The sequence below is a fragment of the Conger conger genome, chromosome 9 (assembly GCF_963514075.1).
Source record: "Conger conger chromosome 9, fConCon1.1, whole genome shotgun sequence".
Taxonomy (NCBI): Eukaryota; Metazoa; Chordata; class Actinopteri; order Anguilliformes; family Congridae; genus Conger; species Conger conger.
The window spans coordinates 27,607,075-27,631,340 of NC_083768.1; the positions used below are offsets into that span (position 1 = coordinate 27,607,075).

Below are 24,266 nucleotides of genomic sequence, written 5' to 3' on the forward strand. Positions count from 1 at the left end.
ATCCTGATCAGATGCCCGAACCACCTCAATTGGCTCCTTTCGACGCGAAGGAGCAGCGGCTCTACTCCGAGCTCCCTCCGGATGTCCGAGCTCCTCACCCTATCTCTAAGGCTGAGCCCGGCCACCCTACGGAGGAAGCTCATTTCGGCCGCTTGTATACGCGATCTCGTTCTTTCGGTTACTACCCAAAGCTTGTGACCATAGGTGAGGGTTGGGACGTAGATCGACCAGTAAATCGAGAGCTTCGCCTTCCGGCTCAGCTCCCTCTTCACCACGACGGTCCGGTGCAACACCCGCATTACTGCTGACTGCTGCACCGATCCGCCTGTCCATCTCACGCTCCCTTCTACCCTCACTCGTGAACAAGACCCCGAGATACTTGAACTCCTTCACTTGGGGCAAAGACTCGTTCCCAACCCGCAAAAAAGAACAAAAAAAATTAATAAGCCCAGTATGTTTTTTTTTTGTTTTGTTTTGTTTGTTTGTTCAGTTTGGTCCATATCGTTTAGCCCTGTGGTGCATGTGATTCCTTTTTGTGAATGTGTTTGAATACAGGCATGCACTCTGTAGGCCTGATGCTCAAGAAAGGCTCATTAAAACAAGAACCGGCCTGAAGAATCAGAAGAGCATTTTGCCCTTGATTTGAGTCAGGTTCCTTTTCCAGTTATTCTGTATTTATGGAGCAGCTCTGAGGAAACTGAGCAGCTCGGTTGCAGCCACTGAAGCCGTGGAGCTGCTGGTTATTTGCGGTTTGAAAGATTTCACGGCCTGTCCCTCAGATTTGCTGCCTCTCCTCCGCTTGCTCTGCCGTGACTGATCTAGACTGATCCGGACTGATCCCATCAAACCAGCCCCCCTGCTCTTTCCATCTCTCTCTCTCTCTCTCTCAGTCTCTCTCTCTCTTCCTCTCTGTCTCTCTCTCTCTCTCTGTGTCTCTGTCTCTCTTCTCTCAGTCCCACTCTCTTTCTATCTCTCCTCCCTACCGCTGGGAACTTTGCTCAAAACAAAGTAATGTCAAGGTATTTGGTGCCTTTCCCTGCCGGTGATGGGCATTCGCAGAAATGCACTGTTTGATTGTTCATGGCAAGGGGGGTGTGGGTGGACTGGTGGAAGTATTGCCTTTTGTCTGTGAATTAAAACCCTTTGTGAACTAAGAAAAACAAAATTGCAAGTAGCATATTGCAGTAATAAATGAAAGTGTTGCATTTTGACACTACCTGTAGCCTGCTATACAGAGTAACAGCATCGTTTACAAGTGCTAGCATGCATTTAAAGAAAGATAGTGATTAAACGTAATTACACCCACGCAATCATTATTTTGTGCGCCATCCTTTGATGACTCTGAGGATACACTGCCTGCAGTCTCATAAGGCTCAGGATTTTCCCAGTCTCAGTACAATTTCTGCAGCTTCTTTATATTAATTTTTTTGCTTGCAAATCGCATGTTAACTTTGTGCTTGGGTTTTTATCAGAATATGCAGTAAATACCTATACTCGGCATGCTCACATCTCGTTGTGCATGGTAGTTTTGATTACTCATTTGCATTGTTTTGTTTGCAATTACAATGCACTGTTTACAGTTTGCAGTTTAGCCAGGCATAATAAGTGAGTGTTGAGACTTCTGGAACCCGGGTGATAGTGCAGAGTACTTTGCTCACATATGATCAGTTTCAGCGGGTGTACAAATGAACATTGGAGCCATTCGGCATTTATAGCCCAACTTCATTCAGTGTGCTACAGCTGTCCGCTACAGCTGACCTGCACTTTTTTTGAAAAAAGTGAATCTCGTCGGTCATCTCCCCTTCTTCATTCCTGTTCCTTGTGTATCAACCAGTGGAACATTCTAGAGAATACAGAACCCAGACTGAGGGGGCCTTCCATCTCTAGACCTTGTTGCATGTGAAACCGGCAATTATTTATTGAAGAGAGTGCAAGACAGTTTGCTTTGATGCAAAATTTTACAAATTTTACAGTCCCCCACAAACTATTGTTCAGATGTGCCCAACTTGGCGGTGATCGATTTCAATTTGTCATGTTTTGTACAATTAAATCGTTCAGTCGCTCACTTTGCTGTTTTCAGTTTTTTTTTTAAGCCAATTCTTGTGAGGCAGTATTAAGGCCAGCAGAGAATGGTGTGTTTCTAAATTCTCTCAATCAATAAACCAGCAGGTGATACCTGACATACAGATTGTGTTAGTGTTGTGCAGTGGGGCAGTTCACAGAAAAGAAATTGATACAGTATTATAGCACTGTGAAATTGTTCTTTTCTTTTTATAGAGGCCTGAGGTGGTACAATTGGTACAATTCTTAGCTTTAATAGAGTTTAGCGATAGCAACACAAAGTCTACTTGCTGTATCAGTTTTGTGCCTCAGTACAAAATATAATTACCTGCAACATACCGTCAAACGGCTCTATTAGCATTTAGCATTCTACTTTTAATGTGTGCAGATATACGCGAATGTATCCACACTTGCAACAGAACAGCCCTCCGAATTAAATGGTGGTTTAACGCCGGCTTCAAAGTGCGCTACTCCTTGTTTACGCCCCCCCAGGAAGAGAAGAGCGCTGTGCGTTTCTCTGTGCTGCGGAAAAGAGAAAAGAGCTCTGGGACAGAAGTGCCGCAGCGATTGGGAGCTGCCTGCCCACGCAACGCTGCGGAAGGCATGCGCCCATGCGAAATGCCTCCCCCATCCTCTGGCTGCCATCCCTGATTTTTCCACATACCAGCATGCATCACTCCCCCCGCCCTCCCCACCGCGATACCTTGTCTGTATCCACGCGTCGTGCCTACAAAGGGAAAGTGTGCGCAGTGCATTCTATCTCTAAGCACATATAAACAGAACAGCCTTGAACTCTGTAGCGTGTAGCTGGGCGCGGAGTGTACCCCAGCCCCCTGCCGGCCTCGTGCACGCGAGAGAGTGTAAACGCTCACGCTCGCTCACCCACGCCAGCTCCAGCATCTCGCCAGCTGCAGAGAGGAGCGTCTGGATGCCCCCCCCCCTCCTCAGCCTCCCACTGACGTTCTGGAACCTATCATTTTCTCGGCGGTAGAAGACCTGTGACGCGCGCGGGTTGGGAGTGCGGCAGAATTTTAAAGAGATCAACGCCCACGCCTGATCCCGCCGATGCGAGCATCATTACCATAACACCATCTCGCTCTGCGCCCTTTTCTTCCCCACAAACGTTCCCCCAGCCTCCTGTGACCTCCTGCCCTTCCTTCGCTTTCTCCCCCCTCGCTGAGGAACGTTGCACAAGCGGCTCGCGCCTCTTCTCTCCCGGCCCGGCGTCGGGGCAGGCGGTCCTGACTTACTGCACGCCCGAATGTCGCAATGGCAAATACATTGTTTATCAACATCGAGTTGTGGGTGCTGTCTTTGTTTTTCCTGATGTGACAAAATGACTGGCTTTGGTATTTATTAAGAACAAAGCGGGCATTGGAGTTGGCCGTGTGGGACTGCGGCTGCAGCAAAACCGAGTACATGTTCAGAAAAGAAATGCAGAGTCACCTGGAATATCTATTAGTGCAGAAATATTGAAGATAAGGTTTCACAGGAAGTTATCAGATTATCTGGAAGAACACACATATCTGTCTGCATTCCATTTGTGTACCTACTCTATTCTGAATGTTCTGATGCTATGAAAGGTTACATTTGTCATTGATAGGAATTTCCATGTTAATATTTATCAGTCAGCATGAGCTGTTCTGGCTAACCATTCACTGATTGGCTGGCTTGTCATCACATCAGAAGGCTCAGTGGTTGTCACTGACTTCTGAACAGCAATAGAAAATTCACCGATCCTTGCCAAAGCAGCAATTCGTAAAAAGCTCAGGTCCTGTTCTCCGGTGCCGGCTGTCTCCATCTGTGAAGTCAGATGCCGAAAAGCAGAACAGGTGGCACTGGTTCCTTGCATGACCGCACCTGCCCGGATAATAACCAGCCCGTCTGCATTACTCACAGGCGTGAGACTGCGGTCTCGTCTGCCATCCGCAAGCTTAGCTCAAAACACGTCCAGTCACATCGAGAGGGGATTTTGGGGGACGCTGGGGATGAGTGTATTTGAGGAGAATTGGACCTGAGCTTCGGCTTTGTGGTAGTGCGTATTTGAAGTGGTGATGTGAGATAGTGTTTTTTAGAGGTGTAGGGGTGTTTGCATTTGTATTCCTAGTGTAGAGTAATACTGTTCCCTATAACCCCCTTTGTTAGGTACTCTAAAATTCCCTATCTTTTCACATGCAAGGCTTATTTCTCCTTTCTCTGCCAACCTTTTGTAACAGTGTTGCGTAATGCGTGGCAAGCACGTGCACGCCGTTATGGCAGCAGAATTTCATCCGAGGTGCTTTGGACGGGCTGTCATTCAGGTCCTCTGTTGCCTCTCATTGGGTTCCACCCACCGAGGTTTGCAGGGACCGGGTTCTTGAGCGTTGGCTCACGTACACGAACAGCACACGAGGAGGAATGCATTTCCACAGTGACAAAACGCCTCATCGATGAAGGCTGTACTCCTAATAGCCAGTGGGGGCTTGTGAGTGAGACATGGCCCGCCATTATCCGCTGTCAGCTTCGGAGGGGGAGATGGGCCCGTTTATCTGGATGGTGGATCGGTTTCTCCGAGGCCTCGTCACCCTCACTGACTCACTCCGGAGCATGTTGTCAGACAGCGCTCCACATCGCCTCCGAGTAGTATTGACTCCCGTCGTACACAAGAGCCGAGATGCTAGATTGCTAGCCCACGTGCATGCTGGATTGAAAGCTACTCGGTTGAAAGGGGGAGGGCCGTGTAGCCAAGGAAACCGGAGTGGGTGAGCGAGAGCGCTTCGCCGTCTGTCGTGAGGGTTTTAGATGGAGTCATGTTTTGGAATGCGAGAGGCTTAAATGAACCAATAACGCAAGCAAGGGACCCTGCGCTGTGTAAGTCTGGAGTAATAAAACTATTTCTTTCCCCGGCGGTGCCCTCACAATGGCGACAGACACGTAAGCAGCCGTTAACAGCTCTCTTTCAGATCATCTCTGTCATGCTTCGTTAGATTCACAGTTTGATCCCTGCCTTCCAGTTTGAGCCATTTCCTGCCGCGGATATTAGATGCCAAGCTGTATCAGATTCATGCGGATGCATGAAAGCAATTAGATAAGAATGGAAGGCGTCTGCTTCAAATCTTCCATAAAAATCTGCAAGGCCTCGGCTTGTAGTCTGTCTGTTACTTCCTCCGTGTTAAAGTTGGGGATGTTTATTTAAATATTTTCTGCCCCTTATTTTTGTATATATTTTCCAAAATTTGGAATGCCTATCGTATATGCCTGCCCCATCATTGCTACAATAGTGTCCTTTCAGGGGCTTTTTGATGAGCAGGACTCCACAGCTGTGTTGCATCGTCATTGTGTCGGATATGGAGTTGAGAGAACCCTGCTGATCGAAACCCTTCCTCCCTGGCAGCACCAAGCTCTAAGCCACACTCCGCACTGGAGTTGATTCATGATTGTGGAGTACTTCACTACACTGAACCAATGAAGTGAGAGGGAGGTGACGTGACATTGCATTAAATTCATTTAGCAGAAACCTTTTATCCTTTTATAACTTACAGAAGTCGAGAACACCAGTGTTTCCCATGAACTTCAAAATGGATGGAGCTATTACGTACTGTTAGAAGTTTGACAGTACGTAGCGGCTCTGCCTACTGTGGGATTCATAACTCCCAACTCTCCCGTTAGTACTGAGAATGAGGGCTGGAGAATGAGCCGGAGCACTTGATCAACATCATGGACCAAAGCCTTTTCCTGGTCTTGGGCTAGCAATAACCTTCAAACTTGACGTGGGCAACCGTCAGATGCAGAATTGAGCTGGGAGAGACTCTCCCCGCTTTCAGCTGGATTCAGCTGTCAGATATTCTGCGCATCAGCATTTTTGGGAGGGCCTCCTCTCCCGGTAGACTGCCTCTCTTATCAAGTGTGTTTCTGAAAGGTTGAGAGCTCCAGAGCCCTCCCTGTATAATTACTAGAGTTTTTTCTCCTATCTATAGCCTTTCAGCAATTGCTTGCATCAATGCAGGAAATTTAACCATTTATGGGTATACTAGGTTCCCACCAGTCTGCAAATTGTTCAGGTGTGTATGCTTTATGCACACTTTGTGTACAGCAGCATACATGGGTTGCAGCAATGGGCACATCGTTTCCCTCAGTGTCAGGTTGAGCTGGCTTTTCAAAGTCTGTAAAATTTGGCTCGCGCTTTATTCCACCTAGAGTATTTCAACGTGAGTGCAATATTCACTGAGTGCCAGGCCATAGCCTCCCCCATTTGCCGATGAGATGAAATACAACAGCAAGTCTTTTCCAGTCTCATTCACCTGTGGTGATTTAAAAACCATCAGACAGGAAGAAGGTCCACTCTCCTCGTCAGCCTTTTGGCTCAGTGTCTGTTCGGTTCTTCTTAGTTCGAGGCCAGTGCGACACGTGCTGGTCTGGCTGATGCAGAGATTGCCACATGATCCAAGCACGGGCAGGTGTAGCTTTCCACCTGGCCTATTGAGTGTCAGCTTACATAACCCTCAGAGCCTTTGAACACAAGTAGGCTCCACTAATTCCCAGCACCCAAAGACGGGGTGCCGGCTGCCATTCCAGTACCCTGACTACCCCCATGTGGCAGCCAGCATGCATCGCAGGTTCCACCACGGAAAACCGGCAGATGTTGTTTCATAACGTTGCCCGCCACCACTCCGGTGAATAAAATAAAAATAAAAAAGGAACTTGAACAGAAAACTCATGATGTGACATTAATTCATTTTCCTATAAAAACTATTTCAACTTAATTAGTTTTGAGCTGAAGTAAATACATCCAGAGTTGGGAGGAACCAGTGCTTTTTGCTGGATCCATTTAAAACACGTCTGCTGGTGTAATTACTCCAGTGCTATAAGGACCGCATATGTTAAATATTTATTCTTAGCGACTATGAAGACCATTTCGTCCATCTGTTGTTGCTTGAATGAGTGTTGGATGTGCAAGCATATAGATCTATGCGTTCACCTCATAATTAGTCTGTCCTATCCTTCGTCTTCCATCAAAAATATAGAATCAGCTCTTAATAGTGTATTCATACCAGCCTTTCTCAAAGAGCGTCTTTACGTGGAAAGGTTCTTTTTTTGGATGTGTATTAAGCTCAACCACATTTGAAAATATCACGTTTCTTTGTGTGTGAAATTATTTTCTCAGTTGCAAAGGGCTGAGGCGGAGGTGTGCAGTAATAGTATTAGTCTTTAACTCTATGTATTCCCTTCTGTGCGGAGGCAATGCATGGTCCCCGGGGTGTTAGCTATGCCTTTCTGCTTACAGCTAATATCTGCACAGCAGGGGATCCAATCTCTCATCAAATCCATGCACTTCTTTAAGTAATTATGGGCAGTGTTGGTGTGAATTTTTGGAACCCTGCAGTTGGATACTGCAAGTGCAGATATTGCAGTCCTAGTGTGCAGCAGTAAAAGACATTTAAGATCTTTCTAGAATCAGATTAGTGGATCTGAGCTATCCTCTCCCAGTTGAGGTCTGCTTTTAGCAAGTGCAGAAGCTATGTAATGGCATTCTTGTTGGCCTAAAAACAGGTGGGGGAATAGCTTTTATCTGTTGTGTCTTTTTATTTTTAATTCTATGTCCAGCCACTACAGAGGCCACATGTCTATGCTGCACAATACCTATGTTACTATTGCAGGAGAATATATTTGAATAGTCTTGCATTATAAATCATATAATAATAAGGGAAACTATTATTATTAATAATAATAAGGGGGTTAACTATGTATGGTATAATACATTGAAATTCATATTTATTTGAAGATCCTAAAACTATCCCATCATCTTCCTCTTCCAGTTTGGAACGGAGTTTGGCGACTCAAATATTGAAATTACTGAATTAATAGAAAATTGCATTTCCATAGGGTCAGTGTTTTTATTTTTTTTATTATGTGCATAGGCATTTTACTTGTGATTCATTATTTTGTTATGTGATTCAGTATTTTACTTTGTGTATGAGTGGCATTTACATGACCAAATAGTTTATTTTTACAGTAGGTCTATAGGTTTAATTACAGTAAGCAGCCTTGTGTTCTTTATTTTCACCTGTATGGAAGCGTTAATTCCTGGGGGCATATTGTAATTCTGATGGCTTTATTCCAGTAAAGAAAGCATGTTTTTCAACCAGCTCAATCATCCCATTGGCTCAACCATGTCTGCGCTGTGGTTGGTGGAGCACATTCTGTTGGTTGCATCCAGCCCAGGCAGTTATTACTCATATTGTTACTGTTAGAAATTTTGATCTTATGTGAGTGCATTGTCTGCATTATCTACTGCATACAATTATAGAAATGATTCATACTGCATGGTGATTGTTTCTGAGAAATTATAGGTATCCACATTATGAAAATGTTTTAGAAAGTTTCTCATTGTTCATCGATGTCTAACTGCCCTTGCTGGTTGATTGGTGTCCATGGACTGCATGCTAAAGCCTCATAAGAAACGGCACTGGGGTTTGCGTGTGAATATAGCTACGGTTGCAGACAATTGGCTAAATTGGGGTGGGAATTGACATGCTCAGCCATGGACTGGGTGCCAGATTTATAAAACTATTACATTTTTACTAATCTGATTCTAGAAAGGTCTTGAATGACTTTTGCCATGGGTGATATATGTAGGTGTGCTCATATTTGTGTAATTGGGATGCTAGACAGATTAATTGAGTCATGGTTTTTAAGAAGGCATGATTTGATCATTTGATGGCAGTATGCCATCGTAGTGTTTCAGCTGACTCCAACAAATCACATTGATGCTGAATTTACTGAAATGCTGGTGTTACTCTTTTTAATTATAGACATGGTTTAAAAAAAAAAAAAAAAAAAGAATTCTTCCCTTTTATGTATTCTCATTTCTCCTAATTTGGGAGAGATGCCTTCTTCAGCTCGTAGGACTACAACATCGCAGCGTTCTTCTTGACAAGCACACAACACTCTCCTCTGAAGTGCATGCTGGTAGCCCCTGGCACTGTTCACTTGGAGTCATTGAACCTTTGTGTTGGAGAACCACTCTTCATGCCCGCTCGGTACAGGTAGAATACAGTGTACCTCCTCAACTCCTGTGCAACAAGCCAGGGACGAAAAACCTGAAACCCTCTTTACCTGGGCAAAACTATGTCCAGTGATTTGCTGCCGTGGTGGGCTGAATCTTGATACCTTCATGTGACCTCTGGTGCATTTGGGTGTCATTTAATTTTCCCTTCAGGTGAGTATGGCAGAAGTGCCAGCTTTCAAGAAGAATGATTCATTCACTGAAGTGTGCCTCTTTAATTTCCTGTCTGTGTCAGCTTCAGCTTATTCAATGCAGAAATCGTAAAAGGCCACATCATGGAACATTCCGGCACTGGGTAATGAAGAACATGACAGTGTGGCTTTTCAGGCGCAAAAGCCTACCCTGCTCAAGGCAGTGGTGGAGGACCCTTGAGACTGTCGTTAGCCTAAAATGTCAAATGCTAAAGGTAATGCCTTTCTCTTCTCCACACAGTGGTAATAGGATCTATTACCTGACCACTTTATGGTCAGGGGAGGCATCTTGTAGCCTGGCCATTCTTATCTTGTTAGAGGCTCATTGTCACATTTCAGAACCAGTAATTCCCTCCCATCCCTCTGGACAAAGTAGTTGAAGCCCTCATTCTGCAGTAGTCTTAGAGCAATGAGAACCAGCCTTTGGTGGTTACTAACTCTTGCTCAACTTCCTCAGGTGTTGCATTATACTTGTTGTGATTTTTTTGTGGTATTCTTTCCACATCTTAAAGGATAATGTTTTTTTGACTGGCTAATGCAAAACAAAAGTTTTTTGTTTAAATTTAGTTCTGATTTTTTTTTCTTCTGTTTTTCCGTCGTGGATACATGTTTTTGTTTCTTATTTTGATTTCAACAGCAAGTCATTCCTGACACTTGTTGTAAAACCTTATGCTGTCATTATGGACGGGTTTGTCAAGTATGCATGACTGAACTGCTTGATTTGTCAGAAAGAAGAAGCAGCCATGTCATTTTATGTTGTTTACATACTTGGCGAGTTTCACTGTCCCCCATATTTTTTCATGGTGCAGATAGGATCTTATTATGAGCATCTGAAATGCATAAGCTCGCGCATGTACTGCACATTATTAACATGACTAGCCTGTGAGTGATGGCCATTTCTGGTAATCTGTTCCAGTGTTCATAAATCAGACGTGAAGAAGTGAAGAGTAACCATCTATTGCTCTACTGACCTAAGGGTGACTTATACTACCACAGAGCGAGAGAGAGAGGGGAGGGAGAGAGAGACTTCTCTGAGACCAATTTTTTATAACAGCCAGAAATAATGATATGACAGGGTGATGATTGACGTTGCAGTATACTGCGAGAGAAAGGGAGGTGGGGACCATAAGAATAGAATGAGTTCTCACTGCAGATCAGTCATAATTACCTGATTGCCTCCGTGGTGGCTGTGGGGTTGAGGATTAGACTAATCATCTGAAATACCTCCGGAAGGGATCTGGGCCACAGCACCCAGGGATTATACAGGGAGGATATGACTGCTCACACCTGACGCTTCCCCCTCCTCCCCCCTCCTCGTCTTACTCCCTTTGACCAGTTAGGTGAGAGCTGCAACCTGCGTTGTGTGTCACTAACATTCCTGAGCTGCCGCTAAAGCTTAGGGAAGGTTTCCTTGCATTTCAGCCGACAGCATAATAGGAATAATACGGCAAACAAACTGAACAAATGCACATGATTTGGAGTCGAACTGAAAGATTTGAACAGATTTTGGGGCAAAAAAAGACAAAGACAGTCTGGTATCTTGGGATGTTTCAGTTTGTTGAGTGGGCAGAACCCTATAGAAGGGACGGACCATAATGCAGTGCTTTGGGTGCCGCAGTCGACTCAGGCAACAGGACCAATATAGCGAGGAGGATCATCTGATCACCAAAGACCTGCATGCCATCCCCAACCCCTACTACATAGCCACAGGTAACAATGGGCCATTGACTTCTGTAGCTTTGCTCTTTTCCATCATAGAACAGTTGACTGGGTGTTAAGTTGTGTTTGAAATGTTACACAATCACAAAGCTGTAGTTCAAACATGCTATACTGGTTTATCCGACTTGGATTTTGTTGTGGCTAGAATTAGAAGTTATGATATTAAATGTGTAATTAAAATTGCCTGGTGCTTTCAATAAAGGTATGTCCACTTCTTCTGTACTTTACATACAGTAGGCCTGGGCCATATAGCCATCGAGGTATAACATTTTATTTGTAAGCGCAGTAACAACTATCATCGGCATGTGGTGTTAGTTTTCTTTGAGTCTTTTTTCACTTAATCATACCTGATGCGGAAGCACACCTCAAATTTTCTGAGCCAAGGTGAAATGCTTTCGTTGGAAAAGAAACATCCCTCGCATCTTTTTTTGTTGACATGACAGTAACAGGGCCATGCTGTTTCCATGGGGTAGATAAAAACATGACTACAAGGATAAACAGCAAAAATAATGTGTTTTAAAAAAACAAAAAGGTAAGTTAACAGAACAATGAATAGGTACAAGTGATTTTTCTCCCCTGGAAGCATTTCACTGAAGTTTGGTGATGCATTACCATATGAAGTGTGATTAAAGATGAAAAGAAGGAAAGAAAACTACCGCCACCTTCCGAAGACTAAAAACAAACTATTCAATGTACCGCGATAGCTATATCACGCAGCCCTAACACACAGTATGTATACAGCATTGAACCAAGGTCCAAGGCCTAATTTCTTCTCATTCCTCTGACCGTAAAGAAGGCATGGTTATAAAAACAGTTCAATAGATTCTGCTGTATTATACTTCCTTGGGGAGCCAATACTGGAGTACAAAGGCGGAGTGCTTGGCTGCACAGCTGGCATGTCACTACCGTCACCTTGGCCTCAGCTCCATGCTTTACACAATGGCAGCATGCCCAGGTCCTCCGAGCCTGCCTGACCCAGCAGTGACCGTGGGCTACTGCCCCACCTCTGGGCCATATGCTGGTCAGCATCTAGCCTGACCTCCAGCCTGACCTATACAATATGCCACTGGTAACAGTCCTGTACTAACTTTGTAAATACATTGTTTATCATGCAGGTTTTTAAACTGTCAAAGAGCATTAGTAGAATATAAATGTATAAAGTAAAGCTCAATTAAAACACAAACAAGTGCCAAAGTGTATAAAGGAAATGGCAGAAATGGTATACAGTTCTCAGCGTAAATGAGTACACCCCCTTCAAAAAGTAACATTTTAAACAATATCTCAATGAACACAAAAACAATTTCCAAAATGTTGACAAGACTAAGTTTTATTTAAAATCTGTTTAACTTATAACATGAAAGTAAGGTTAATAATATAACTTAGAGAACAAAATTTTCAGTTTTACTCAAATTAGGGCAATGCAAAAATGAATACACCCCACTGAAAGTCTCTGGAGCAAAGCTAAATTTTAGACTACACTAATTTAACAATAATCAACCACAGGTGAGTCTAATTATTCATTACACAGGTGTCCAGCAGACTGTTGACTATAAAAGGGTGTTACTTCCCTTCCCATTTCATGTTGTTAGTAATGGCACCACATGGAAGAGAAATGTCGAGAGACCTGAGAAAGAAAATAATTTCTTTACACCGCAAAGGTGAAGGCTACAAGAAGATCAGCAAAGCTTTACTTATCAGTCAGAATACTATAGCAAAAGTGATACAAAAAAAAAGAACTGCAACCATCTCACAGAGACGTCCAGGCCGTCCATGGAAGTCAGCAGTGTCTTCTGATGAGAAGGGTCGAAGAAAATCGGCATGCAAGTTCACTGCGGTTATCTAAGGAAGAAGAAAGCCAAACTGGGGTGACTATTTCTCGTGACACAATACGGCGTACACTGCAGAGGAATGGCATGCGTGGTTGCCGTCCACGAAGGAAGCCTCTCCTAAAGCCCAGGCACAAAAAAAGCCCGCCTAGAGTTTGCCAGGGCCCATGCTGACAAAGATGAAGACTACTGGGACTCTATACTCTGGAATGATGAGACCAAGATAAATGTTTTTGGAACTGATGGCTTCAAAACTGTATGGCGTCGCAAAGGTGAGGAATACAAAGAAAAATGCATGGTGCCTACAGTGAAACATGGTGGTGGCATGAACAGGGTGAAAGTGAATCAGTGGCCAAGTATGTCTCCTGATCTGAACCCAATTGAACACCTGTGGGGAATTCTGAAGAGACATGTTGAGCAAAATGTTGTCAACTTGTTCATTCCATGCCTAGAAGACTTGGTGCTGTCATTAAAAATCATGGGGGCCATAAAAGTACTAGATGTATTAGTTTTTGTTGTGGGGTGTACTCATTTTTGCATCGCACTTATTTGAGTAAAACTGAAAAATGTGGAATCTAAGTTATATTATTAACCTTACTTTCATGTTATATTAAACTTGGTCTTGTCAACATTTTGGAAATTGTTTTTGTGTTCATTGAGATATTGTTTAAAATGTTACTTTTCAAAGGGGGTGTACTCATTTACGCTGAGCACTATATATCTTCCGACAAGCAATCAGGAATAAATCGATAATTGCAAGGAATAAAATGCAAGTTTAAAAGAGATTTGTTTTTAAATGAGATTGAGAAGTAGTTTATGAAATATTGATACTGTCTGAGCAAACTGTGGAGGCCTGCAGTGGAAGTGTCTGGAAATCATTTCTTCTTCAGTGGGTTGTGAGGGCACTAAGAAAACCATTTTTGGAAGATCTGCGGATAGTGTTGTGGTAAATTCTTTGCCTTTAAATTAATCCATACAACTGTAAAATGCATTCTAAAAACAACTGGGGGCATGTATAGTCAATCTAAGACTAATATCTATGTAATGTATTTTCATTAATAGTCTTGCTGTGACATTCTGAATCTTTTGGATATTAAATAATAATTCAACAAGTCATTGAGAACATGGGTTATATATATATATATTTCATTCAAAATATGGAATAAAATGGAAATGGGATATCTCCTGGACGTCTTAATATTTTCCTCAAAACCCGACTTTCAAATATGATGCAAATGTTCTGTGCCTTAGGCTTTCTGTTGGGGATTAATGTACCCTGTTACATGTTACACAGTAAAAAGGTTCATAATTAAGTTGGAATATGTACAAAGAATACTTTTTTCACTGTTGAGACCAAGTACAGTTGCAAATGATCTGCATTAAAAACTATAAAGCTGCATTAAAAGCTGAAAATAAAACCTAATAAAATGGCCACATATAAATGCATAGGATGTAAGAGGCAGCATATAAATAGAAAATACACTTGGCCCCAATGTGGATCCCTGGAGGACCCCACAGGCAGCAGGAGAAGAGGAAAACGAATTCCTAGATCTCTGCAAAAAGCCAGATAGAAGAGAACTCAACCAACTCCATTAAAATAACATGATCAGCAATATGAAATACTGTGCTAAGGTCTATAAAAGTGAAAGAGAAGTTAAATTTTATTAATTCAAGTAAGAATTCTTAAACAGCCCATTTGCTGAGGGTGGTTTCAGTACGGTCATTTGATCAGAAACTGGATTAAGGTTCAAAGTCTGTTCTTAATTTTTAAGATTCACTTAAAATTTTTGGGATTAATGATGTTGAAAGCCTTTGTTCAACTTTCCTGCATTGTCTTTATTCATTTGATATTTCCTTCAGTTATCTGGATATAATTGTATTGGACATAAACACTTTTCCTTGACTGGGCAACAAAATGTAATATGGATATACACAGTGACAGGCTGAAACTTGATGGCAATTGTTTTAAATATAAAAAAATATATTGTTAGAATATGGATGGGGATGCATGGATTAGATGTTGTTTTCCAGAAATCCAGCCTCAAGACCATTTTAATTGACGTAATCATAATATCATTAAAACTGTTGAAAATCGCACTTATATTAAATGAGCAAACGTTGTCAAGTGGCAAACATTAAATGAGTAGATGAAATTTGTCTTAAATGAATAGTTATCTTTAAACAAAATTGGGTGTCTTTGGAAATGCCCTGAAAGTTCAGTTGGTGATGAGGTCTCCCACATAACATTAGCCTAGCTGAATCCACTCCTTATATTTCTGAAAATGTCTCTTAAACCTGGGAAAAGGAAAGAAATGCAATGCCTTCCACGTGATCGGGTCACTATTACAAGTGTAACACTATTACATTTGATTGGCGCTGAACTGGACCCAGGTTGAATGAGGTTGTGGGCTTGCATAGATTGGCAAGCTGTGATTGGACGGAAAATGGGGCGGGCTTAGGATCTGTGAATTCCTCTTAGTTCTGTGACCTGTGAGAATAAGATTTGCTTGTTCAATGTGAAGGGTTAACTCAACATACAGTAGAAGAATGAAAAGAGGGAAGCCTTGAAGTGAAGTGTGAGCTTACTTTTGGCATTATTATTATTATCCTCATCAACACAATGATAGATGGCATTTTAGATTAGTCATCTCCATTGCTGAATTTAACATGCTGGGATCCTTTTACTTATTTTACCGTGACATTCTGACAACAGACACAAAGACATGTATAATGGTTAATATTACAAAACATTTGCTTAATTAGTAAGGTTATTCTGAGATAGATGCATTGTAAAAATAAATATTGTGTCTGCACATGTATGTCTATTCTGTTTGCTTTGTCTGCTTTGTATTGAAAATGATGAATTACATTTAAAACTGAATGTTCCAGTGCACACCTGTAATTGTATGAATCAACTCATTTATTTAGATATCAAGCAAAGGTGATAAAACAAATGACAGTTGAAAGGATGAATTCTGCACTTCTTAATTTTGCTTGCCACTTATTACTTGATAAGTAATCACATTTTGTAATTACTTGCTGAGATGTCCTCATAAGATACTAACCCAAATTTTTATTTTTTCAGCCAAAAGCCTAATTCTAGCTCCACACAGACATTTGTAGTCTGTTCAAATAAAGTTGATTCTGTACTTGTAAGAACATCATTGAATACCTGCAATTAATCTGGTGATACACTCTGGAGTAAGGATGTAAATAGCAATTAGCAGTTCAGACATGTTAACAGGATATTCAGTAGCTCACTAAGAACAAACTGCTTTCATTGCTTACATAATTATCTTACAACTCAATCGAAACTATATAGTCTTGGTCATTGAAGCTTTCTTGATCAATCATGACATTGAAAAAAAAAAAAAAACAGACCATTTCATTACAGCCAGAGGTTAAAAAAAGAAAATCCAAAAGCATGATTTTGCCTGCAGAATTTCTTCCCAAGGTATGCAGGAAAAACAAGGCTCAACCAATAACCGTTGGAATTAAGGCCTTTTGAGTTTGTGTTGTTTTGACATTCTCAGACATTGACATGCACACTTTTTATGCAGGCAGTTTTTTAAATTGTAATGTAGCCAAGTATGCAGCATGCGTATTCTGTGTACAGCCGGGGGCTCCATTGCTCAGAACCATCTCATTGCATGTTTCCAGATGTGAAGTTATATTTTGTGGTGCTCCATCAGAATGAAATTATAGGAAACCCTTACTTCATACTCCCTTGCAATCCATGTGCTGTCCTTTCTGGACAGGGTCATGCCTTTGTTACAGTATAGGGCTCCCACCTCTATTGAAATCATTGAAGGGTTTGCATTTTGTATTATTGGGTTGAGATGCTCATGGTGGCTCCACATGCTGGTGGTTCTCCTGCTGTTTCAGTGTCTTACACTCTGTATATGACCGTGTGGTCTTTTGTTGTTCTTAAATTATTCTACACAGAGCTGCACCATGACCTCCGCATGTTAGCTAGTGTTAAGTCCTGCAATGTTGGTGTAAAACATGAAGAATTGTGTTGGAAGACTGTCGATTATTTTACACACTTTTTTGAAGTACTAATGTTCGCAGAATGGGCAGAAATGTTTGGACGTAGCATGAGTTGATATTTTTATTGAGTTAAAATACATTTCAAATATTTCCTATGCTTTACTCTTTCAAAAGGATATTCTTCTCTATTTGCCCTAATGTGAATCCGCTGTGGCCACTAGGCCGCACTGCTCCCCACATTAATGCTCACTCCATCGGGCTTTGTTAGCTCACAGAGATGGGGATAGGAAATTAAATTTGACCCATTTGCTGTGTTGTAAACCTACAGAATGTTCTTGAAGAGTACTGATCAGCTTGAAGACCACTTATCAGAAAGGAAGCTGTCTCAGTGCTGCATTAGTAGATCCAGATTTAGACATCTGTGCAGGTGTCTGGCTGTATCTGGCTTCTGCAGTGCCTAGGAGGACAAGTGAAGCTGGGGAAGTCTCCTCACGAGGGGGAAGGATAAGCTGCAAGCTCCCTGGTTTCTTCCGTCAGCATACCTGCTGGAAATATGCAGGGAGCTTATACACCACCGCATCTCGCTTATGTCGTGGGCGGATGAGTTTGCAATCTTTGCGTCACCGTGGCAACTGGCTACAGTGCTACCACCTCCTGCAATCCAAGGCAAAAATTTAGCAGAAGGGGGATGAGGGATTCGCTCACAGGACTGGGTTCTGTAGATTTACAGTGTCAGGAGCAGAACAGGTAGCCTAATGAGCCTGCTCATTACACAAGCCATGGCTATGCCTGAGGTAAGAGTGGCTTTTCCTGTTTTAGGTCTTTGTATAATTGGATCATTACTTTTTTCAAGATTTTGTCTGCAGTTTGATTTTTTTTTTCTGGCTGGGCGTGTCAGGTGAAGATCCACAATTAATACTATGACAGAATCCCACTGGAGATGAAGACATGTGCGCAACCATAGTACATTGCTCTAATTGCGCATAACAGAGGCTGCCCTTGTGACTGTACCAGATCATTTGGACTCCGTTTCTAGCTCACAGATCACTCCACAGTCTTTTCTGCTAATGCCTCATTTTCATTTATTAGCACTCTGCCACCATCACCGTTTAACACTTTTGTTAATACCCTGCACACTAGAAACAAAAGCATTGAGTGCTCCTAAATGAATCTCAAGTTCCTGTTAATAGGCAATACCTATAGTCAGTTAGTCGATTTAGGGTTGCCATAGTTACTTTACAGACAAATGAACCATTTCCTTGGCCTCTCTAATTCTGTCACATTTTTAGTTGAAATCATCTCATCCTGTCTTTATCTGTCAGAAGCGATTAAAGAAAGTATTAAAAGTGGATTCATTTTAAAATAGCCATTCTATACTCTGTCTGATTTAGGCTATCATGCTATTCTATAATTTGCCTCTTTGTAATCCCCACACAGATTGTGGGTTCTGGGGATTGATACAGTCTATTTGAAAGCCTTGACTGTCGGGTTTCAGGGTAGAAGGATCATGCTGATTCCATGAGGTCTGCGAGTCTTTTTTTATAGGTGGACATTATGTACTGAACAAACAGTGAGTGTGTATAAACCAGTCACAGTCATTGGTTTGCCTGGTCTCTGTCGGCGGTATTGACTTTGGCTTGCTGCACGTTGGACAAGCCGGAACCCATCGGGCTCAGCCGGTGAGCATCGATTCCCAACGCTCTCTTAAGAGCAGTGGGACAGGGCTATAAGGTTTGGGGGCGCTGTGCGCCAAGTCGAAACCAGAGGGTGGAGCTTTGTTTTCTGTGGGTGTAACCACAGGTTTGTGGCTTGAGCCACCGAATGGGGTGGGGCAGGTCTGCTGTCATTTTGGGGAACTGCAATTTGAAGTCGTGTGGTAAAGCAACATTTTCTGAGAGGGTTCATATTTTATTAAGTAAAACTTTGACTTGTGCATTCAGTAATGGCTTCTGTGTTTGTCTCTCCATGAAAATTTTTAATGAATACACATTTAACCCTGCTGCTTGAAACATCTGTAAATGTTGTTAATCTCTCCAAAAATGGCTGTGATAAAACGCTCATAGACTGTAAACATTCCCTTTTAACTGCCAAGAAGGAATTATGGCCTCTTTCACATTTCCACTCACCTGGTTTGAAGCACATTTAGAACTGAAGCACAACTTGTGTGTGTGTGTGTCTTTCAGAGAGGGAGGGACTTTTGCTAAGAGGAATTTCTTGTGAAGGAGCACCTGTAGACAAAGATAATTCCTTCCTCTCATCTGGAAGTAAATCATTGTTTTGAGAGAGAGAGAGAGGAGAGAGAGGAGAGAGAGAGAGAGAGAGAGAGAGAGAGAGAGAGAGAGAGAGAGAGAGAGAGAGAGAGAGAGAGAGAGAGAGAGAGAGAGAGAGAGAGAGAGAGAGAGAGAGAGAGAGAGAGAGAGAGAGAGAGAGAGAGAGAGAGAGAGAGAGAGAGAGAGAGAGAGGTTTGATGGGATCAGAGATGAAGGGAGCTCCCTGAGCTTATATTCCGGTCTCTTCTTTGGGTTGCAGCATGGGAAAGCATTCCATTTTAGTTCTCCTTTTTTTATTGTTGGGTTGGAAGAGAATGCTTGCTGGCTGAAAAAGAATCGGAGAGAGAGACCGAGAGAAGGGGGAGAGGAAAAAGGGCCCCTGGGACACAAAGTGCTCTTTCATAGCGGACTCTCCCTGGGATCCTGCTCCCATCTCGCCAGAGGGACGCGCTCTCCTCTCTCCAGGCATAGCCATCTCTTTGGGGGCAGCGATTAGCCGGCTGAGGCAGGCCACCCGCGGGGGGTGTGCACAGAGGAGATTCAGCGCCTTGTTTTCCCCCCATCCCAGGGCAGGGGAGAAGCACGCTCTCTCTCGCGCCGCACCTCGTCCACCGGAGGAGTCGCGAGCCAAAGTTTCAAAGGGCTCAAAGTCGCTCCAGGCTACGGCAGTGCTCGGTCTGTCTCTCTCCCGACAAGCCGAGACACGGGGAATGCTTCATCACTTTTCACCTTCTTTTAATTCCGAGCAAGCTCTCCAGGCAGGTTTTTACACATTTCACTTCTGGAAAGCTAAACTTTTTTCGTTAGTTTCTATTGCCTAGGTTAAACATAGCGAGTTGTGCTACTTTGAAGAAGTCACTCGGGAAATTTACCTACTCGGAGACCAAAGCTGCAGAGGGCTGTGGCTGGAATCCAACCACCGCCTTCTAAGTGCCTCAGTAAATAAAAGCCAAGAGGGGGGGTGGAGGTGGGGGGCGGGGGAGCTGAAGTTGTGCTCCGGCTTATTAGAAGATTTGGGTGTCATGGGATTTGAGAGGTGAGGGATTATGCTTTGTTTTGGAGAGCAGTCTCGGACGGGAAGACTGTGAAGGCGGACTGGACAAGCGCGTGTGTGCACCTGTTTGCGTGCGCGGCGTGCCATGCTGGTGCTGAGCGGCGGACCCACCGAGGCCAGCTTTGCGGGACCGGATAGGTATAGTAGTCGGACAGTGTACCGCATGTCCGTTGTCCTGAGCGGGGCGGAGCAGGACTTGGGGACGTGGCCCGCCCCAGCGGTGCGAGGCTGGGACCGGCGGCAGAGAGAGAGCCCGGGGCAGGGGAGGTCTTCTCCCGAACTCGGCAGGCGGCCCCCACCCAGCCACGGGGGCGGAGAGGGGAGGGATCGGGAAGAAATGAGGACAGACCGGTTTGCAGAGAGCCTCTCCGGTGGCCCCGCTGGAGTTTCCCAGGCACATGGGGAAGAGACTACGCTGCAGCAGACCCAGAGGCAGGACCCGCTTCCCGATGATGCTCGCCCTCCAGCCGAGAGCGCCGTGCCCCAAGTGGTGCTGCGACGGCCCCTGCTGGGCCAGCCTGCAGGAGGCAGGAGGGTGGTGAGCATGTTTGGCTCACCGGCTAAACCGGAGCTAGCTTTGCAGAGCGCCCAGGAGAGACTCAGGAGGCCCAGGAGCGTGTGTGTTCCTGCTGGCCTCAACCCCCTTCCACCCGTGCCCGTCCCCTTGACCCAGCGTGGACTCCCGGATGCCCTACAGCAGAGGAGGAGGGCAGAGATGCGGGCCTGCGACGGCCTCAAGCTTGAGGCTTCCCGGACAATCCCCCCCGTGGTGCGTCCCAGGTCCCAGCCCCGGGGGGCCAAGCCGCGGCCCGTCAGCATGACTGTGCTGGAGCTGAAGAAGCGGGGGTCGCGGGACAACCTGCTCTCCGACGGAGCCCCTGCCCACGGCTTCTCCCGCACCTCCAGCGATGGTGCCAGCTGGAGGCTCTTCAGCAAGCTGTTCGGAAGGTCCTCCAGGGACGCCCAACCGGCCCCCGAACCCACCGTGAAGCTCGACGCCCCCAAGCCTGAAGCCCCTAAGAGGACCCTTGCTTCCCTGCGCAGGAGCCTGAGTTTCCGGATCAGGAGGGGCAGGGACAGGGACAGGGGGGAGACAGAGGAGCCGGCCCGGGACAGGAGCCGCACCATGAGCAACGGAGAGGACACGGGGAGCTCCACGCAACCGTTTTCCTACCTGACGGGAAGAGTGCTGTCCCCTCCGCAGGAACGGGATGCAGACAAAGGGGTGCAGTATGTGAAGTACCAGAGCCGGGGGAAGGTCAAGGTAATGGAAGTGCCTAACTGCCCGGCCAAACTGTCTCGAGCCAGCCCGGAGGAGCCCAGTGTGTGGCGTCTGCTGACCAGCCGCTTTAAGAAAAAGGACCCGCCGCCAAGCAGCAAATGCGAGCTGCACTCTCAGACCTCGGGGTTTGGCAAACATCCCCTGGCTGAGCATAAAAAGCCTCAGCCCGTTACCATGGAAACGCGCGCCAGCATGAAATTCAGCAAAGGTCAAGGTAAGCTCTTTTTCAGAACGGGCTTATTTTTAAACTCCATTTATATTCTAGCCTAAAGTTCCCTTAACCTCCAAACAAAGAAAATAAAAGGTTTTTCACTCTGATGAATGCTATCACGGAATGCATATTCTCGTTGCATCGCTAAGGGCTGTGGGAGTGCTGTTGATGTTGAAATGGTGCAAATTAATCAAAAGCACGTTTTAGGACTGGGTACATGCCTCCATCAAAGGTTTCCTTTCCCAGCAGCTAGACGCAGATAAAGTACAAGCATAAAATGCTTTGTTGATTCACTTTCCCACGATGCATGCTTTTTTGGGGGTAAAAACTGCTTTCCAGATTTATCCGGCTGAGAGTGGGGGAGGGGAGTGGTTAATGTGCGGTTAATGACAGACTTTGGGGTTGAGCGGGGCTGGGGTGCAGACTGTGTGGGGTGTTCTGAAATGGAGCACCCTTCCTTTTCCTCACTTTTGCGCAAGTAGAATGCCGGTTACAGCCGGCCCGGCCTTGTTCAGAGCGTCCGGCTGTGTGAATCCCAAAAGATGGGAGTTGTGGGTTCTTGTGGAAAGGGGGTTGACGGGTAGCGGTGGCTGCTTCATGGCCTTTAAAACCGGCACCCTTTGAAGCTCCCCCCTCTAATAAAAAGGCTTTGGAGAGGTTCCCACATTCCTATGTCTCTGATGAGGGTTGCATTATTCCTCCTTGCACCAGCGCAGGCTCAGCTCTCCTGCTCAGAGGAGACACGTGTGGGTTCATTTACTGCTCTGGAGAAACATGGTGTTGGAGCTCTGTAGCCACATCCCGAATACAGCTTCAGTAATTCAGTGTTGCTCAGATATATATTTCAAAAGTTAGATGCTAAAGAGAAAGTTTAAATGCAGCCACACAGTCTGAAAACAGCACTGCTGTCATGTGATCCAGAGCATAGCTGTGTCAACTGCACATTATGCAGTGGGTACAGAGTGGAACTTAAGAGTAAATGCAACATCAGGTCATAAGAGGCTGTTGTAGATGTGTGTTGCCTCTCAGCTGCCAACAATCGGTGCCGTCTTCTACGTGTATGGGCTAGCACTTTAATAGGCTTACCTTAAGGCAGCTTAGCATTTCACTTTAGGTGGCTTTTTGATTTTCCCTCCGGGAGAAAAAAGAATAACAGCTCTGTTATTCCGGATACCAGCTCCTCGCCCTCGATGGCTATGGCAACCCTTTGATGTTTCTGTTTGAGTTTCTTATTCTGGGTTCGACAGCCTTAACCGCAGTTGTTTGACCACAGTTTCACGACCCAGCAGGCCAGGCCAAGCGGAATGTCCAGCTTTCGCCAGCTGAAGTGGGTGGCGGATGTGACTTTTCCCAAGCGCACTCGTCATCCTGCCATAAAGTGCTTTTGGTAGCATCGCCTGCTCAAGCTTGCTGCTTAATCGCAGCAATTAAAGCTGGTCTACAGCATCATTATCAGAGCAGGGGCTCGACATTGATACTAAATTAAGAGGGTTTACCCGCTGTGAGATGACTGAGAACTTGGTCTATAATTGCATCTACTGAGGATGTTGTGTTGTGCTGTCCTGTAATTCGTATGACATGTGTAGCTATTGGAACATTTGTGTGCAGGATATTTTTTTGGCTGAAGACTAGCATGCATTTGATTTTGAGATCCCTCTTTGTTATGGAGTTATTGTTCCTTTTTTTTAGCAATGCTGAATGAAAGTAGTAAAATATCAAGGTAAAGTTGATATTTCTCCAGCCAATAAGAAAAAAAAAACAATGTACCCTTCAATCAGCACATTCCTGGGCATTGTCAACAAAGCATTCCTTCACGTTTGTGTAGGATTACATAAGTCACCCTGTGCATGCTGATTTTTAATCAGTAACCGTGATAAGCTGTTATTCCTGTGTTGCCAGCTGCACTTAGTAGATGCCTGTTTTAAGTTTTCTCCTCAGCTATGAATAATGGGTGCGTCAGAGCGCTTAAAGTTAGTCGTTACTTAGTGACGGTTTAGTGTTATTAACAGTGGAGACTCCTATTGCAGCTGTATGTGTGTTTTTAATATTCCTCTCTTTGTGAGAATAGCTGAGGGAGCAGGACTCAGGCAATGCGGAATGTGGGTGTGGGTGTGGCGAGTTAACTGGAGGGCTCTCTGACTAAACGGAGGCGTTCCATGCCGAGGGCGGGCCTCCTCACCTGCTGCTACCTGCCCGAGTGTTTGACAGCTGGGCTGTAATGAGTCGCCTTGCGTCTGAATGCCCCCCCCCCCCCTCCATTTCTCTCCATTCCTGCTCTGCTGTAAACACGGCGGGTGTTGAGGTGTTCAGCCCCTATCACCTTGGCCTCCTGTCCCCGCCCCCACCCCCGTCAGGCACCGAACAATGGTTTCACATGAGGTGTGCTGGTGGGTGATTTCAGGGGAGGAGGGTAGGGGTCAATGAGGGTAGAAGAGTTTTGAAGAGAAATTTTGTGCTTGAAAATCCCCAACTCTTTGTAATATGAAAAGCAGTGTTACATTGGCACTGAAGTCTTGTTTTTTCCATTTTACTGATGGATATGCCCAAGTTTCTGTAAGGAAGCCCATATTGCCCGAATTTCTAACAGATTTACTTTGTCATAGGTTGTTGCCCTATT

At 44.6% G+C, this 24,266-nt stretch overlaps 1 protein-coding gene across 4 annotated transcripts in view; it reads left to right on the forward strand.

Moving 5' to 3' along the window:
• agap3 (ArfGAP with GTPase domain, ankyrin repeat and PH domain 3) overlaps positions 1 to 24,266 on the forward strand; it is a 242,271-nt gene that overhangs the window by 104,883 nt on the left and 113,122 nt on the right. The window contains exon 1 of one of the 4 annotated variants that reach the window (XM_061253761.1): positions 10,698 to 11,007. The exons of 2 other annotated variants lie outside the window; for them this stretch is intronic. In XM_061253761.1, coding sequence (XP_061109745.1) covers positions 10,893 to 11,007 — 115 coding nt within the window. In that variant the 5' untranslated portion in view covers positions 10,698 to 10,892. Of the gene's footprint in view, positions 1 to 10,697; positions 11,008 to 20,564; positions 21,653 to 24,266 lie in introns of those variants that run through there. One more of the 4 variants, XM_061253758.1, reaches the window with a different exon arrangement.